This window comes from Aethalodelphis obliquidens, unplaced genomic scaffold (genome assembly GCF_003676395.1).
Source record: "Aethalodelphis obliquidens isolate GAN/ISIS:26980383/991018 unplaced genomic scaffold, ASM367639v1 scaffold78, whole genome shotgun sequence".
Taxonomy (NCBI): domain Eukaryota; kingdom Metazoa; phylum Chordata; class Mammalia; order Artiodactyla; family Delphinidae; genus Aethalodelphis; species Aethalodelphis obliquidens.
The window spans coordinates 5,947,796-5,964,860 of record NW_020838022.1 but is presented as its reverse complement, the minus strand read 5'-3'; the positions used below and the strand labels follow the sequence as shown (position 1 = coordinate 5,964,860).

Sequence of the window (17,065 nt, the reverse complement as noted above, 5' to 3'; positions counted from 1 at the left end):
GAAGATCCCACATGCCACAGAGCAACTAAGCCCATGAGCCACAACTACTGAAGCCCACGTGCCTACAGCCCGTGCTCCACAACAAGAGAAGCCACTGCAACAAGAAGCCCACACACCGCGACGAAGGGTAGCCCCTGCTCGCTGCAACTAGAGAAAGCCCGTGCACAGCAACAAAGACCCAACATAGGGCTTCCCTGGTGGCGCAGTGGTTGAGAGTCCGCCTGCCGATGCAGGGGACACGGGTTCATGCCCCAGTCCGGGGAGATCCCACATGCCACAGAGCGGCTGGGCCCGTGAGCCATGGCCGTTGAGCCTGCATGTCCGGAAAAAAAGACCCAACACAGCCAAAAATAAAAATAAATAAATTTATAAAAAAAAGAAAAAAGATCCCTGTGACAATGACATTTGTTATAAGAGGATGTGACCTGAATCAATTAAATGGAGAGTCTTCTGTAAGTGAACAGTTTGTTACGGAAAAGAAAGGAAAATCATGTTTAACAGGGAAAACTTAGGGGGGTGTTAGAAACAACTTTACATAAAGAAGTACTTCAGTAATAATTTGGAAATCTTGTGTGTAATCATCAGCAGTGAAAACACACCCAAAGGATAGATGTAGATTATGCTGTGAAGCAACAAAGCAAAGCTTTGAAGTTCAAAATGTTGCCGGTAATTTAGAACTTCAATGTGCGAACTGATGAAACATTTGAAGGGAATCAAGTGCTTCAGGACAACTCTGTCTATACCAACATTCTGTGACCTCCTCAGCTTCACTGCAGAATTATATATTTCATTTGAAGACTCTTCTGGCTTCAGCCAAATAAGCATGGCACCAAAGTACATTTTTTAGTTAAAGAAGGGATATTTTGGCTTCCAATGTTTTGGAATGGCTTTTCAAGCAGCTGAATGTTGACATAAATATAATGCTTTTAAACCACCATTTAAGACCGGTACATAGAAATAACTAACCAGGTGTTTTTTCTTCCACTTGTTCTGTAGATGAATGCAGTTTGCTACATCTTCTATTCAGAGATGAGCTTCTCCTCTTTTCTGTTGTTTCTGGAGATCAAGGGCAAAGAATTTTACCTTTTACAAGCTGTTTATATATATTATTTCAGGGGTGAGCCACCCGTTCCCAAACATTTTTTATCTTATTTAAATTTCAAGTATTATGCAGAAATTTTACATGCCCAAACTTAAAACTAGTTTACTCTTTAAGTAAGTTATACGAAGTGAAATAAAATTATTTAGGAAACAGTAAAAATTAAGCGGGAAAATCTGATACTGACAACATCAAAGTTCCCAAATTAGGAATATACAACACTTAATTTTGGACACAGTCCATAACATCTATTACTAAAGTAATTTATAGTTCAGTTTTAACTTGGTTTTTTTGGTTTTTTTTTTTTTTGGCTGTGCCACGCGGCTTGTGGGATCTTAGTTCCCTGACCAGGGATTGAACCCAGGCCATGGCAAGGAAAGCACCAAGTCCTAACCACTGGACTGCCAGGAAAGTCCCTTAACTAGCATTTTTTAAATAAAAATGATCATTAACATTTGGTATAGATGTCACAATTTTATCAACCCAAACCAGTCATATGGGAAAAGACACTTTTGTGTCTTTTCCATTTCACTTGAAATATTATGGTTCAGGATACTGATGAAAGTCTTTAAAGAAGAACTTCTCTTTTGGGAACCTCTAAATTAAAGTACGTATGACAACATAGCGTCTTGTGAAAATTCTTGAATTGATAATGTAATTGCACAGCATGAACCACAGAAGTGTAATCAATTCGACCATGTGATGAAATCACCTATCCCTCATTATCACACTGCAAGAAATGACAAAATAGTGTGAACAGTTATTATAAGTCAGCAGTGAGCAGAAGAAAAACAGACTATTTGAATCAGTCAAGATTTAAAGCAACGCTATTTAAAATATCACAGGTTAGATTATAAACTTCATTTGAGTTTGAAATGTTCATCTCTCTGGATTGAACAGGTTTTATTTCAATTTGAAGGGATTTTACAAAGGTAAGACACTGACAATATTGATTTTATTTTCAATAAAATTATTGGAATCATTAATTTAATGGCATTCATCATTTCAGAGTGTGCAATATACTGTAACTTTAAGCAAACTCTTTCATAAAGTATCTTCCACACATACCTTCTTATATTAAAAAGTTACTTGGAATTGTTCCTTCAGCGCAATTCAACTAATTATTAACTTGAAAGTCATCACCTGTCCCTCCTCTTTACATGTCTCATTGATACAGCAGGCACACATATTAATGAAAACACACTAGTGTTTGCTCATTATATTAAAAATGTAATAAATGTCTGTGCAAGAAATCTCTGCTAATTCCTCCAAGCAATTAGATAGTAAAACATGGCCAATGCTTATGAAACAATTAAAATAAATTAAAATGAAAGTATATAAACATAACATTACAATGAATGTTACCTAGTTTTTCTAAAGGATTGAGTTTGTGAATAATAAATTAATTACATGACAAGCAAGGTGTTAAAGAAAATCCTCCCACATTAATCTATGAATGAACCTGGACTATACATAAAAGTGCTCTGGGAAAGCATATTGAGGGTAAGGGTGGAAAGTGGATCAACTTTTACTGGACCATTACAAGAGAAAATTAGATGCACCAAGACTGACAAACAATGAAAGACCTCTCAAGTTCATCGTTGGAAACTGTAAGAGTTCTAAAAGTACAAATAACGTAAGGATGAACAAAACAAAAATCCTTTTCAACATATTAAAACTATAATATTTAGACAAAAATGGAAATCTTTCCTATTAAGTTAGACAATTAACTAATTATACTTTAAATGAGGTCCAGAATCTTTTGCTGTAGTGGAATTTTAGAGCAATCAGCATTGCTCAAAAAACTGCCAAGGCACCTAATAATACAAAAGAAACATTTTTTTTTTTTTTTTTTTTTAGCATCTTTATTGGAGTATAATTGCTTTACAATGGTATGTTAGTTTCAGCTTCACAACAAAATGAATCAGTTATATATATACATATATTCCCATATCTCTTCCCGCTTGCGTCTCCCTCCCTCCCACCCTCCCTATCCCACCTCTCCAGGCGGTCACAAAGCACCGAGCTGATCTCCCTGTGTTTAATTCAAACTATAATTATGCCTTTGTCTCAATTCACAAGGTACAAAGGTGGTATTTCTTCTTTTCTTACGGCTAAGTTTGAGGGAATGATGTGGAGTATGTCTGCCATGTCTTTTTCCTGCCCAGATCACTTCTGTTTTTTTCTCCATATGGGTATGGCTGTCTAATCCATTTCAATTATCAATGAGAAGCACCATGTACTACAAGCCAGAAATGGTCACTGACACACACTCTGGTAAAGATTTTTTTTAAAGATAAGGAACTCTAGGGAATTCCCTGGCTGTCCAGTGGTTAGGACTCCGTGCTTTCACTGCGTAGGGTACGGGTTCAATCCCTGGTCGAGGAACTAAGTAAAATCCCACAAGCCGGGCAGCCAAAAGAAAAAAAAAGAAAAAAAGGAACGCTAATTAAAAGTGCAAACACTAGGAGCAAAAGGTATTTGAAGTATCCATAGTAGATAACTTTGTTTTATTTTAAAGAACACTGCATTACCTGCAGGAAGAGTTGTAAAGTGGAGCTTAGCAATACTTCTCTCATTAAACACTGTTACCACTTTATTTGCTTTGGGGGAAAACATGGACTTGCTAGTGGAATGTACAATTTAAATACCATGATCCATCCATCAAATGACTAAAATATAAACCATAAATCAGTATGGAGGAGTGGAAATCACCGAATTTCTTGGGGTCTTAACTATACAACTAGGAAGGTAATTATACTTGCCTGTCAACTTTATATATATGTGAAGCAGATCAACCTGTCCACTGCTATATATATGCTATTATTTTCCTTAAATGAGGTAATATTCATGAAACTTAATGAAAACTGAATGACCAGTCTAGTCCCTAGAAAAAGTGATTTCATTTATAGGTTAAATAGAATATGAATTAATTCTAAAATAAATTATTGTACCACCTAATGGCAATGTCTTTTGGTCAAAATATGTTTCATATTTGTTGGGCTACCTAAGCCCAACAGACCCATCTGATATGATTAGTACACAAATCAAGAAACAAGTATTTATACTGATGAAAATACAGAATAGTAATGACCATCTCTACTGTAAAACAAGGTGGTGTTCTTCTGAAATGTCCTACAATCTAAATAAGTGGTACTGTGGAAATACATATAAAGAATTGATTTCATTGGTTTGAAACTCAGTAGAATACACGAAATAACTACTTACTCTTGGCAATAGAATTTTGAGGACTTGCAGATGACACTTGTTTATGTAATCCAGAAGTCCCCTGTTCAAGCTTTTCAGTAGATACAGAATGTCTGTTGGCTGAGAAAAGATATAAGATTTACTGTACTCATATTTAAAAAAGCATCACTAGCTGAAACAAAATGAGTTCATGATGTACTTCTATGGAGCATAAACTATATAAATTTTACTTACATTTTATGCAACTGTATAGAATTATGTCCACACATAGGAAAAATTTACAGTACATCAATATTAAACAAGACTATTTTTAAAATATGCACTGGATAAAGCTGTGTAAAACTTATCAATTATTATTCATTTTTACACTGATTACAAGTTTAAATGGTAAGATTTTGGATATAGTGGATAAAATACAATTACTATAAAATTTCACCTGGTTCTTTGGCGATCTCACATGACACAAATTTAAACACATGCCAAAGAGTAAGTACATGGCAGTGTTTTCACCTAGGATACAAACCTCAAAACCTTTTGTAGTAAATGCAACCTTATACTAGTAGCCAATATTTACATGTGAAAATGAATGAACTTAAAGTTTAGCAGCTGTATTAATTACCAGTTTTATTCTGATAGTTCACTGTTGTAGAGCCTTCCCATGACCATCTTTTTTGATAATCAATACGGCTGCTCCGTTCCAGTGTACGATGAAGGGCAGCTTTGAATCTCTCCTATTTTAAAAAAACGCCAACAAATTTTTACATATGCATTATATTGATTAGTATAATTTTGATCTCTCGGTTATAAAATACCCCCACTACCAAATTTTCCAATCAGGCAAATTTTTTTAAATAAAAGATAGAACTGGAAACATCTCAGGTAAAAAGTTAAAGTTCAATACATCTCGGGTATCAATCCACGTTCTCCCGAATAACTAGGTTTTAATCTTATGGACACGAATCAAGGAGCTGACTGTGCTTCCCTCTTTGCTTATTATATCATTAGGAAATTTAGAACCAAACGTGTAGCCTATTCTAGCAACTATACAAAGACTGAGTGGTACACTTTGGTGTATGCTAATTATACCTTATGTTTTATTATTTTCTTACTTTAATTTCCCCCTCTGCTTGATTCCCTCAACCACTTATTTTCTCATCTGGTTGTGGTATGTCTTTTTTAAAATATACCTTAAATTCTTTGTAGAATGAGGCAGGAAAAACAAATCAACTAATACACATATGTGAAATCTGTGCCAGATCATCTGTTATACCCACATTTGTAACATCTTAAATTCTGGCGTTAACTAATCAAATTTTTAAAGAGATGTGTTTGTCTTGACCTCAGCTTCAATTTGAACTGGGCAGGATAACAGCTCTACAAATGTAAATGCTACACTGTGGCGAAACAAGGCCATTGCTGGAAATGAGAGGCAGTTTTCTTTTTTCAGCTATTCCTCACCCTGTGCTGTAACATACCATGGACTACACTCAGGTAAGCAAATCAACTCAGGGCCAGAAAGTTTTCTATTCTTCCCTGACAACAATCGTTTCATAGCAACATCATCCTTACGATGTTCCCACCGTTTCTCTGAGGGTAAATAGGGTAAACATACTAGGAAAACAGAGAGTCACCCATATCCTCTGAGAAAAGCAACTGCAATTCTTAAAATAAAACTTATCTAATGGCAATATTTTAAAATTATATTTTCTAACAGAAAGTAAGTTTTTTTTCTAAATTAGTTAGACACCCAAAAAGTATAATAAAGACTAAAAACAGAGAATCTTCTTGTATTTCTCAAACATCTCTGATTCCTAAGCATTCTAACCTGCTGTTTGCAGATGCGCTGACCCTCTGTGCTCTTTCAGGTTCCTTCCAGGAAGGCACCTGTGGCTCCCGTGCAAGCTCCCGGCCTGCCTCCCGTGCAGCCCCGCCCACACTCGCCCCTCCTCAGCACTCCTCTTTTCCTCCGTGCAGCCTCCTCACAGTGTCGACCTGTCCCTGCTCTGTCTGGGACTCCCCCATGCTGGCTCTCAGGGGTCGGTTCTCTTTTGCCCTTTCTCCTTGTCTTCTGGCCTCTTCCCCTGCCCTGTCTCTGGCTCCCGCTCTGTCTACAGTATCATTTTGTTGCTTCTTCTTTCTTGGTGTTCTCTCTCTCAGGTTCCTCTTTCTCTAAGATTGTCTTTTTTTCTCCCAGTCCCCAGGACTCTCTCTCCTCCAGGGACCCTCCCCGACTCTGTGCACAGTTTTCTATTTTACTTTCTTTGGTTCTCTCTTTACCTAGTTCAGTCTCTCTGGCCTTCACTCTCTTTACCACAGAGAAGTAAATTAAGGAGATGTTTCACAGAGGAAGACAGAGAGTGACACAAGTTCTGAATGAGAATTCATTAAATACTGGAATGTGCTAGAAGGAAAAAAAAGACAGAGAAGGTGCTAGTGGACCATGGACAGGGAAGAAACAGCACAGGAATAGTCCTAGAATAAGGAAGATTCGCCAACGGGGGTAAGGGCTGGGGGGTGAGGCATTTGCAAGAGCCAACTGTGTGCAAAAATTAGGAGGAAAAGCGAGCACCACAGAGAAGGGGGCTCTTAGGGAGAAATGAAACCAAAGAGAAAAGGAGAGGGAAAAACATTTTAAAATTGGACCAACAGAAAAAAAAGAGAGGGAGATAAAAACCCATATACTGAGAGAGGCAGAAACTCTATAAAGATGGGGAGAGAAAAGAGGGAGAAGTTAAGACAAAGAAAGCAGAAAGAAAAGGGAGGTGCCTCGGGCAGAAAAAGGTCAGTCAGTCAGACAGAGAGCCAAAGACAGACCAAGGCTCACTCAGGGACACTTGAGAGTCACTGGAACAAAGAAAAGAGGGAATGACAGCGAGGAACAGGACAGAACATGTGAATTCAGAAGGAGCCAAGGACACTCAGGAGAGCTGTGGAACAACCTACAGGGGAACAACTTGGAGCCACAGAGAATCATACAGATTGAGACAGGCAGCCAGATGCCCACACAACAGTCAAAGACAAACTGAATGAAGAGCGCCAGAGGGGGAACGAGAGGGCACGACAGAGGCGGTGACTCATAGCAACAGAGTGCCAAAGACACCAAAGCAGAGTCCCCACAGGAAAAGAGAGCAGGGCTACAGAACAACAGAGGGAAAAAAGGAACAAGAAGGAGGGGGGAGAGAGCACAAAGGAGAGAGAGCCAGGGAACCGTGGGAGAGTGCGAGGCTCTCGCTTGGCTGGGCCTCTGCCACTCACGCCACTCACTCGATGAGCCGAGTGCTGAGGTGAGAAGCAGAGCAGGTCAGGGTCACAAGGGGGCCTCTCAGGGGCCCTGGGACGGTGGATAGGTGAATACTAGGCAATGGGACAACACTTTTGTAGGATAGAAAGCCGCTCAGAGCAAAGCCCAGGCCGCAGGCACCCGCAAGTGGACAGGGTTCTCTCCCTGGACGTGCAAGGCTCGGATCAGGATGGGGCAAGAGGTGCTAATGTTGAAGGAAAGATGAAAGAATTGGGATTGGTTCCAGTAAAAGCAGAGAAGGGCTAAGAAAAAAGTACTGCAGAACCAGGCAACACAGTGCATCATCTGATTAACAGCCTAGAAAAACATGTACCCTTTCTTCCTGTAACTTTTCGTTTCTCTTTTTTTCTGCAGATATTCTCCGTTGTTCATCCTTTTCTTTCTGTTCCCTCAGCTTTCGCTGCTTTTCTTCCATCTGTTTTTCGTATAGGATCTTAGACTTTCTTTCTTTTTCAAGTAGTTGTGTCTCTTTATTAGCTGAAATATTCCAAATGCAAGGTAAGAGCCAAGAAAATATTTTAAGTTTTCCACATTACAGACAGAGAAGGAAAAAGTTTATATTTTATTCTCTTTCTTAAAAATAACATAACCTGTGCTAATGACTAAAGACTTATTATATAAGTGAACAGAGATGGCCACAAAAGAATCATTTCCACTGGGTGTTCGTTTAACTCCTGAGAACTGAATTGGCTTAGATGACTCTCCTGTCCGAACTAAAATTCCAAATTCAGAAGAAATGTTTTCTTTCATGTGATGTTTCTGTTGACTTGAGCTGAAGTCAAACCCCATCAGATTAATATGCTATACATTAAAACAAGATGTAAAAAAACACATGGCCAGAATATATGTTTTTTTTCCCTTCTACTAGGAAACTTCTTTTCAAAGGCCGCATCTAGACAGACTAGTTTGACCTTCGTGGGCTTTAGGCACATACCACATTACTGACCAGCATGATGCTTTCCTGCGTTCAAATTTCCCCTCACTAAAGCCTGGAGAGCCATCTATGAAGTTGTAAAATACTCTTCTAAAGAGCTACAGGAAGAAACAGCTCCTCACCAAAACAAAGACAATTGCTATTTTATTTGAATGAGCTTGAGCACTAGTTTTGCAGTGGATTTACAGGGCCAGATGAGAAAAATACATAGATGAAAAAGTATTCTCTCAAGGTGTAGAAAGATTATTCTTTTAGATCCTAATTGATACAAAGTTACACTTGAAAAGCATAGCAATCAGTGAAAGATACCATATCCATGTTAGGATTATTAGCAACTCCATTTTTTGTTTTTTTGGTTTTTGTTTTTGTTTTGGAACCCACCCCCAGCAGTGAAAGCAGACTGCTAACCACTGGACCGCCAGGGAATTTCCTCATTTTTGTTTCTAAGTCATTTTTCTGAAATCCCATTTTGCTTGTTTCTACAAATGTTGAAGAAATTTTCATACCTTAATTTTCAGAAAATTAAAGCTAACAGAAACTACTAGTTCAAAAATAAAACAATTTGGTCAAATATTTTTCATGGACCTTCTTTATCTCATTTAGTATAAGCTCTTAATCCAGTATAACACATACTGTAAAACGTGTAATCTATCATATGAACAGATTAAAAAGTAAGTAAAACCACTTTGGAAATATATAACTTTAACGTAAAATTCACTCATTTTAATTTTTTTAAAAAAAGTCTAAAATATACCATCATCTTGTCTTTTTTTCTCCTCTCTGCGCTCCTTTGCTAATCTTTGCTTTACATCATTTTTAAGCACAGATCCATCTATTACTAAAAAAAAAGAAAGAATACAGTTAGACATAGGATATCAAACTTTAAGGATATAACACTTTGACATCTATCAAAGCATTCTAGAAATTATACCTGGTTTAAATGCTGATTTTATATTTGAGGGCTGTGATGGAAGAGCGCTAAAGCTACCCTGACTCCGTCTTTCTTCAGCAATGGCATTAGCAGCAGCAACTAAAATACAGGGAGATAAAGGAAAGGGATTCGATATTAAGAATACAAACAGTGGGACTTCCCTGGTGGCACAGTGGTTAGGAGTCCACCTGCCAATGTAGGGGACGCGGGTTCGAGCCCTGGTCCGGGAGGATCCCACATACCCCAGAGCAAGTGGGCCCGTGCGCCACAGCTACTGAGCCTGCGCTCTAGAGACCAGGAACCACAACTACTGAGCCCACGTGCCACAGCTACTGAAGCCTGCACACCTGGAGCCCGTGCTCTGAGACAGGGGAGGCCACTGCGGTGAGAAGCCCACGCACCACAACGACCCAGCTCGCCACAGCTGGAGAAGGCCCGCATGCAGCAACGAAGACCCAACACAACCATAAATAAATTAATTAATTTTTTAAAAAAGAAAGAATACAAACAGCTAATCCAGGGGTGGCAAAGCACAGCCAATTGTATCTTCGATGATAAAGGACAGAATCTCTTCTACAAGGCAAAATCATGACAGACTCTGGGTCAGCAAAGACATAATGAGTACCTATGATGTTCAACAATAATTCAACAAAGAATTAACAGTGTTTACCGTAGACATGCCAGCCTATCTGTGCGCACAGAGTTGTCAGTAGAAGTAGCAGCACGAGCTGGTAGGTGAGTAAGAGCTGATTAATAGCTTTCAAAAATGCCTCAGACAGACATTACAGCAAGTACTAGAAAAACTGAGCTGGCAAGGATTTGGAAAAATGTTTCACCATAAATTGGGGGAATTTAGAAAACATTTGGAGTTTATGGATCTGAATTTGGATGCAAAAGTGTCAACAGTGAGAGCCTCAGAGATTGGGCCCAATATAAGGAGTACATGTATAAATTACCTAGGTCAGGGGCTTCCAACCCTGGCTCCACACGAGAGTCACCCAAATTGCTTTTAAAAAAAATTAGCAAAGCCTTCCCCTCCCCGCCTCCACTCTCTGAGAATGGGGCCCAGGCCTTTGCAGTTGCTAAAAGCTCTATTCTGATGCACAGTGAAGGTGGAGAAAACATTCAAGGAATTGACAATGTGATGGTATTTTTCTAGGTAGGAAAATGTCAAGCAAATAAATATAAATTATATAATATAAATTTACACATCTTGTGTGAACAGGTAGAAAATGGCAAATAAACTTCAATAAGGGTGAAATATAAGAGTATGGGAGCACAATTTGAGGGAAAGTAAGAAAAACTAAAATTCTAAGATGATACAAAAACAAGTTCTTGGGGAATTCCCTGAACTCTAATTCCATATATGGCTGTATCTAAAATGCCCCATAGTGACAAAGCGAGAGAGAGGCATGGACATATATACACTACCAAACATAAGGTAGATAGCTAGTGGGAAGCAGCCGCATAGCACAGGGAGATCAGCTCGGTGCTTTGTGACCGCCTGGAGGGGTGGGATAGGGAGGGTGGGAGGGAGGGAGACGCAAGAGGGAAGAGATATGGGAACATATGTATATGTATAACTGATTCCCTTTGTTATAAAGCAGAAACTAACACACCATTGTAAAGCAATTATACCCCAATAAAGATGTTAAAAAATAAAATAAAGAGGTAGAACAAGTTTTCAAATAAAATAAAATAAAATGCCCCATAGTACCAGGCATCTTCAGGAAGGAGCTGGAGAATAACACTGAAAACTCTTCTACTCTCATATAAAAGCACAGGAGGACTTCCCTGGTGGCGCAGTGGTTGAGAGTCCGCCTGCCGATGCAGGGGACACAGGTTCGTGCCCCGGTCCGGGAAGATCCCACATGCCGCGGAGCAGCTAGGCCCGTGAGCCATGGCCGCTGAGCCTGCGCGTCCGGAGCCTGTGCTCCGCAACGGGAGAGGCCACAACAGTGAGAGGCCCGCGTACCGCAAAAAAAAAAAAAAAAAAAATCCTAACGAAAGTCCATATTTTGGCATAATTTAGTTGGCCATAAGGACAATTTTTCTCAAAATGTACAATTTTACCAGATTTAAGATCTTATTAATCAGAAGTAACCTAAGAAATAGCTGTGATGGCAATAACAAACCAAATCGTATAAAGGTTATAATATCAAATATGATTTTTATTTATTTTTTTAAAATTTTGGTTGTGCTGCACCACTTGAGGGATCTCAGTTCCCCGACCAGGGATTGAACCCGGGCCACGGCAGTGAAAGCACTGAGTCCTAACCACTAGACCGCCAGGGAAGTCCCCTCAAAACTTATTTTTAGATCTTTACGTCCAAATTCCTACTGGCAAGAAATACATTCACCAAAAGAACAGGCTCTAAAAATGTCCAAACAATGGGAGAAAGCCTTTATGTCTGGACTTAACAAAATGAACATTTTATTCAACTCCATTCAATGAGAGAATTTACTTAATTCACTTTAAAGTAACAGGTGCAATAGAGTACTTCTATAGTTCTTATACTAACTCTAAGTCCAAAATTAAAGTTAAAAGTTACCTTTTGCCTGGAGATTACATAAGAAAACATGTAGAGTTTATTACTAAAACTGAATTATGAATCTTAATCTGTATTTCCAAAAATCTGCCATAACAAATAATGTATACCACCATTTATGAAGTTGTTTTCATTGGTTATTACCTCATTTAATTCTCATAACAATCCTATAAAGTGGATATTATTATTTTCCCCTCCTTATTTTACAGATGAGAAAACTGAGGCTAAACATAACTTTCCCAGATCACACAGGTAGCAACTGGTAAAACCAGAACTTAATTGTAGATTAAGAAGCAACTTAACTTTGAAACATTATGTAATTATCAAGGACCAGACTGTACAAAACCCACATCAACCTTTATATGACTTAGTTTAATATTCCCACCTCAGCTACTTCTAAGGTACTTCTTTTTAAAATATCACAATGAAGGAATTAAGATCTAATTGTATAAAATTTATTCAACAATAAGTAAATGAAATATATGGGCTTTGGTTTAAAATATACTTTGGAAATACAGCAATGGAAATATTTTAAAATAAAGCATTTACTTTTTTTTTCCTCTAAAGTAAGCACTGTTATGCTGTGGCTAAGAAAAGCTTATAGAGAAAGTGTGTAAAAGATGTTACAAAAAGAAAATCATTCTCCTTTTTTGGCCGCACCTCGCGGCTTGTGTGATCTTAGTTCCCTGACCAGGGATTGAACCCGGGCCCTCGGCAGTGAGAGTGCAGAGTCCTAACCCCTGGACCACCAGGGAATTCCCCCATTCTCCTTCTATGATGGGAAAACAACAAACTCAATCATCCTAGCCATCTAGCCCAATAAAAACCTCAGAATGAAATGAACCAAAAATAGATGCCACTAGGATGCCAAAATTAAAGAATGCTTTACACTTGATAGATTTCTAAAAGATGTCATTGAAATTTTGAGGCCCTTCTGGACATAAAGCATTTTAGCTCACTACTGACTTCAACATAGTGGAATATTTCTGCTTCTCTCCAGAAACCCCACTCCCCCTTCCTCAACACACACACACACACACACACACACACAATCTGTGTCACAAGAGCTCTGCTCCACTAGGTCAAGCTAAATGCAAGAAAGGAAGGAAGAACACTTTTCCATGACAATTAGTTCAAGAATCTTCCTAAAGCTGCACCCAAGCACAATCACCCCAAAATGCTTAATCCCATGAGATGCCAATGATAAATACTCATCCCAGTACTTATTAGCAATTCTGTATTGTCTGCCTCAGCTGCTGCTCTTGACATCACTCAGTCAGAGTTCGACCTAAAATCTGTAGCCCCGGGCTTCCCTGGTGGCGCAGTGGTTGAGAGTCCGCCTGCCGATGCAGGGGACACGGGTTCGTGCCCCGGTCCGGGAGGATCCCACGTGACGTGGAGCGGCTGTGCCCGTGAGCCATGGCCGCTGAGCCTGCGCGTCCGGAGCCTGTTGCTCCGCAACGGGAGAGGCCACAACTGTGAGAGGCCCGCGTTCCGCAAAAAAAAAAAAAAAAAAAAAAAAAAAAAATCTGTAGCCCCACCTCTCCATGACCTTTCTTCTGTACTAATTAGAAACATTAGATTACACAAACTAGTACACTAGTATTTCTCATTAGGTAGCAAAGGGCATAGATTGCAAAAAAAATCATTGAAAGGTTTTTTTTTAATTATTATAAGAAGGGCTTGGGCTAACTGCTACAGATTAGTGCTACTCACCATTATTTGGATAACAGAATAAAAAGCAATTGCTACTAAGTCTTATCTTGCACTCCTGCTGGATGTAGCCTTCAAAGTGTAGGCTGTGGGGTGTCTAGCAGCAGACTCTCTTCCAGCAGCCCAGTCCCTGACCCTTCGCACAGTTGCCGGCCCAGTCCTGGATCCACCCTCATTCAAAGCTGAGCAGTTGGGAGTGCAGATCCATTCCACCCATACCAAGGGTCTCTCTTCATGGCCTTATTACAGTTTGCATGTCATTAGGCCAGGGAGAGGGTAAGAAAATATTTAGAAAAAAATAGAAAACCAAAGACATTTGCAATCAGGGAACCACAAAAATAAGGCAGATTCAGGAAGCTTTGCCTAAAACAGCAACAAAAGCTACTCACTGTTATCTGGATAACAGAAAAGAAGCAATTGCCACAAAGTGGCAGAATATTTCACTGACTCTGTCCCCTTCAGGAAAATGCTGAGACCATGAAGTAAGTTCTTTCTGGTCAAGGTGGTCCTCTGTAGAAGTTTAACATGTGATGTTTTCAATTCCTAATACAAAATGGGCAGCAAGGAGGTCAACTAGGTTCTCGGTTAAGCCTTTTTTGCTTAAGTTTTTAGTTTGAAATACTGTGAATTCAAGCAACTGTCCCATATAAAATTTAAAAATACTTTTCAACATCCAGTATGCAAATACTTTGGGGGGGGGGCTATCCAGAAGGCCGGTTAGTTTAAATCAGTGAAATAATTCAATGTCAGAGGACCTTAGGTGTCAATAAGCAATAAAACAATGAATTTATTGCAAACTCTCCCTGTAGGTGAACCATAATAAGCTAGAGACAGAAGAGTTTTTCACGCTATGCAATAATGAAAGTGTTTTTGCTTCTGACATTATTCTCTGGGGAGTTGATTCAAAGCGTTCTGAAGTAACATAAACCCTCCCAAATCGCAGCCGGTCTAATTTTTCAACTGCAAATGAAAAAAATCCCTAAGGATTTCAGTAAAATCAGCAAGGCTGTTTTATTCAAGTTCATATAGGAGGAAACTAGCCCGAGAACTAAAAGCAACCTCCCACAAGCAAGAAATACTATCTCGCTCAAGTAGCGAAGCAGTCTCCTGGGCTAAGCAATGCCAAATCCTGCCAAATTTTATAAAATTAACGATTTCGCGGGGGGGGGGGGACTTTTTGGCGATGGGACCAGTTTAGAAGAAAGCACTCTGAAGCGCTGAGTCCCGTTCAGTCCAGCCTAGGGTCTGCAAGATGTCCCACGGAAGGTGACATCCTGGAGAAGTCATGTGCTGAGGCAAACCAGGAGGCGCAGGGGGACCAAGTTTTATCCCAAATTTCAAAGCCAGACCCCCAAGGCCCCCTCCTCACCGGACCTTAACCAGACCTTGACCAGGAGGATGCGGGAGAGACCGGGGTTGCGACCGTGGGAGGGGATGAAAGCGCGAGCGCCCCGGGCAGAGGGAAGATTCCAGGGCTGCCCCGAGCCACGAGGGCCGTCTCGGCGCCCGCACCTCCCAGGCAGCGGCGCGTCCGTTCCGGCGGCTGCGAGAGCGTCCGCCTCTCCCCTACGGCAGGCGGGGCTCGGGACCGTCCGCGGGCTACGGGGTGCCAGGCCCCCGCCCTCCCGCCCCAGCAGCGCCCGTTAGTTCTCTCGCGCCCCGCCCGCCCGCGGGACTACGGCCGTTGGCGGTGGCAGCTGGGCCGCGGGACTTGGGCCGTTGGTGGCGCGGGCCGGCCGTCTCCCCTCCCGCCCGCGTACCCTCTCGGCGCCCCGTCCCGTCCCAGGGCGCTCCGGCGGGGGTGAGGGGAGCACCCGACGGCGCGCGAGGCGACTCCGAAGTGAAGGTTTCCGGCGCGGGTCGCGCCGCTCCGACAGTCCCCGGGGCCGCGGGAACCCCGCCTCCCGCGCGGGCCCGAGCCCCCCCGGGAGCCGCCGGCCCGCTCACCCATCCGTTCCCGCAGCCCCCTCAGGGATGTGCCACCACCGGCGCGCTCCGCCATCTTCAGAGCAGCCGAGCAGGGAGCCGCCGCAGGCACTGGGTCCCCAGTGCGCAGGCTCTGGCGCGGCCGCCGCGGGGGCTGGGGCCGTGGCGCCGGGGGGCGGGAAGGGGCGGGGCCCAAAGGGCCGCAGCGCGCGCCTCGGACAGGCGATTGCCGAAGCGCTGCTTTTTGCGCACCACGTGGTGAGCCGCTGGGCGGCGACCACCTGGTGTAAATAAACCCTCTCCTACGTCCCGCGCTCTCCCAGCACCCTCCATCCTGGATGCCAGCCAATCATCAGCCGGCGTGGCCCTCCAACATTCCTTTTTTCTTTTCGACTTTTACCTAGAAACGCAGTAATGTTCTTTCCTTTCTTCATTCGTTCACTTAGGGAGCACTTCCTGAGTGCCTCCTGGGTGCGCTTGCATCAAGAGTTTGCTAGTCTTTGAAACACGACAGAAAGGCCCAAGTTGGGTGAAGAGGCCTAGAGAGGGGTTGGGAGAGAGATAGGTTCCTGTGAGGTGCTAGGGGTCCTGATCATGAGTAAAGACTTTAAGTTGTTGAGAATAAATCGTGACACTATTAGGTCTCAAAGTTGTGTGAATTATCTTAGGGTGTTTGTGGATCTTTAAAGTGAAGGAGAGGACTTATTGGTGTTAATCTCGCCAGATAGATATATAATATTCGTAAATGATTAGTATCCAGAATGCATAAAGATTTTAAAATTACTTAAGAAATAGGCAACCCCCCCAAAGTGAGCAAAAGATGCCTTTCACAGGAAAGAAAACACAAATGGTCAATAAGCATAAGAAAAGATGCTCAAACTCTTAAGCACTCGAGAGAATACAAATGGAAACCACAGATATCATGTTACACCTACAGATTTGGCAAAAATTAAAGAGTGGAAAATAAGGGTTGGTTAGGATGTAGTTTAATATTAGTGGAGAAAAATAATACTGTAAATCAACGATACTTCAATTAAAAAGACACTAGTGAAAGAAAAAAACACTAGCGGGGGGAAGAAGTTTGGCATTATATCACCTGAAGCCCTGTTGCTACATATATACAGACACCAATGCTTTGCATGAGCTGATTATTATGACACATGATTGGGGCACTAGCAAAACACATATACCTACACACAAATTCAGCTTTGATGAATTTATCTGGAACTTCACAAACAGAAAATCTAGAAAAATGCAACATCAGCTTTGTAGTTTCTTGCAAAACTGCTGAAAGTGAACCCATCTAATAATAAGGAAACATTTGCCCAAATCCAAACTGTGGCATATTCTGCAAAACAACTGACCTGGATGCTTCAAAATGAAAGATTTTTAAAAACAAGCATGG

The 17,065-nt window shown here is 41.2% G+C and overlaps 1 protein-coding gene and 1 non-coding gene across 4 annotated transcripts in view; both read right to left on the bottom strand.

The window, feature by feature from the left end:
* Positions 1 to 15,835, bottom strand: part of MAP7D3 (MAP7 domain containing 3) — a 35,771-nt gene extending 19,936 nt beyond the window's left edge. For all 3 annotated transcript variants that reach the window (XM_027092429.1, XM_027092431.1, XM_027092430.1), the window contains exons 1-7: positions 15,682 to 15,835; positions 9,473 to 9,571; positions 9,296 to 9,379; positions 7,921 to 8,084; positions 4,926 to 5,037; positions 4,328 to 4,426; positions 967 to 1,056 (exon numbers count right to left, since the gene is read on the bottom strand). In XM_027092429.1, the coding sequence (XP_026948230.1) occupies positions 967 to 1,056; positions 4,328 to 4,426; positions 4,926 to 5,037; positions 7,921 to 8,084; positions 9,296 to 9,379; positions 9,473 to 9,571; positions 15,682 to 15,736 (703 nt within the window). In that variant the 5' untranslated portion in view covers positions 15,737 to 15,835. The remainder of the gene's footprint in view (positions 1 to 966; positions 1,057 to 4,327; positions 4,427 to 4,925; positions 5,038 to 7,920; positions 8,085 to 9,295; positions 9,380 to 9,472; positions 9,572 to 15,681) is intronic.
* TRNAE-CUC (transfer RNA glutamic acid (anticodon CUC)) lies at positions 12,704 to 12,776 on the bottom strand. The gene has a single exon. It is a non-coding gene; the product is annotated as a tRNA-Glu (tRNA).
* Positions 15,836 to 17,065: the final 1,230 nt, after the last annotated feature.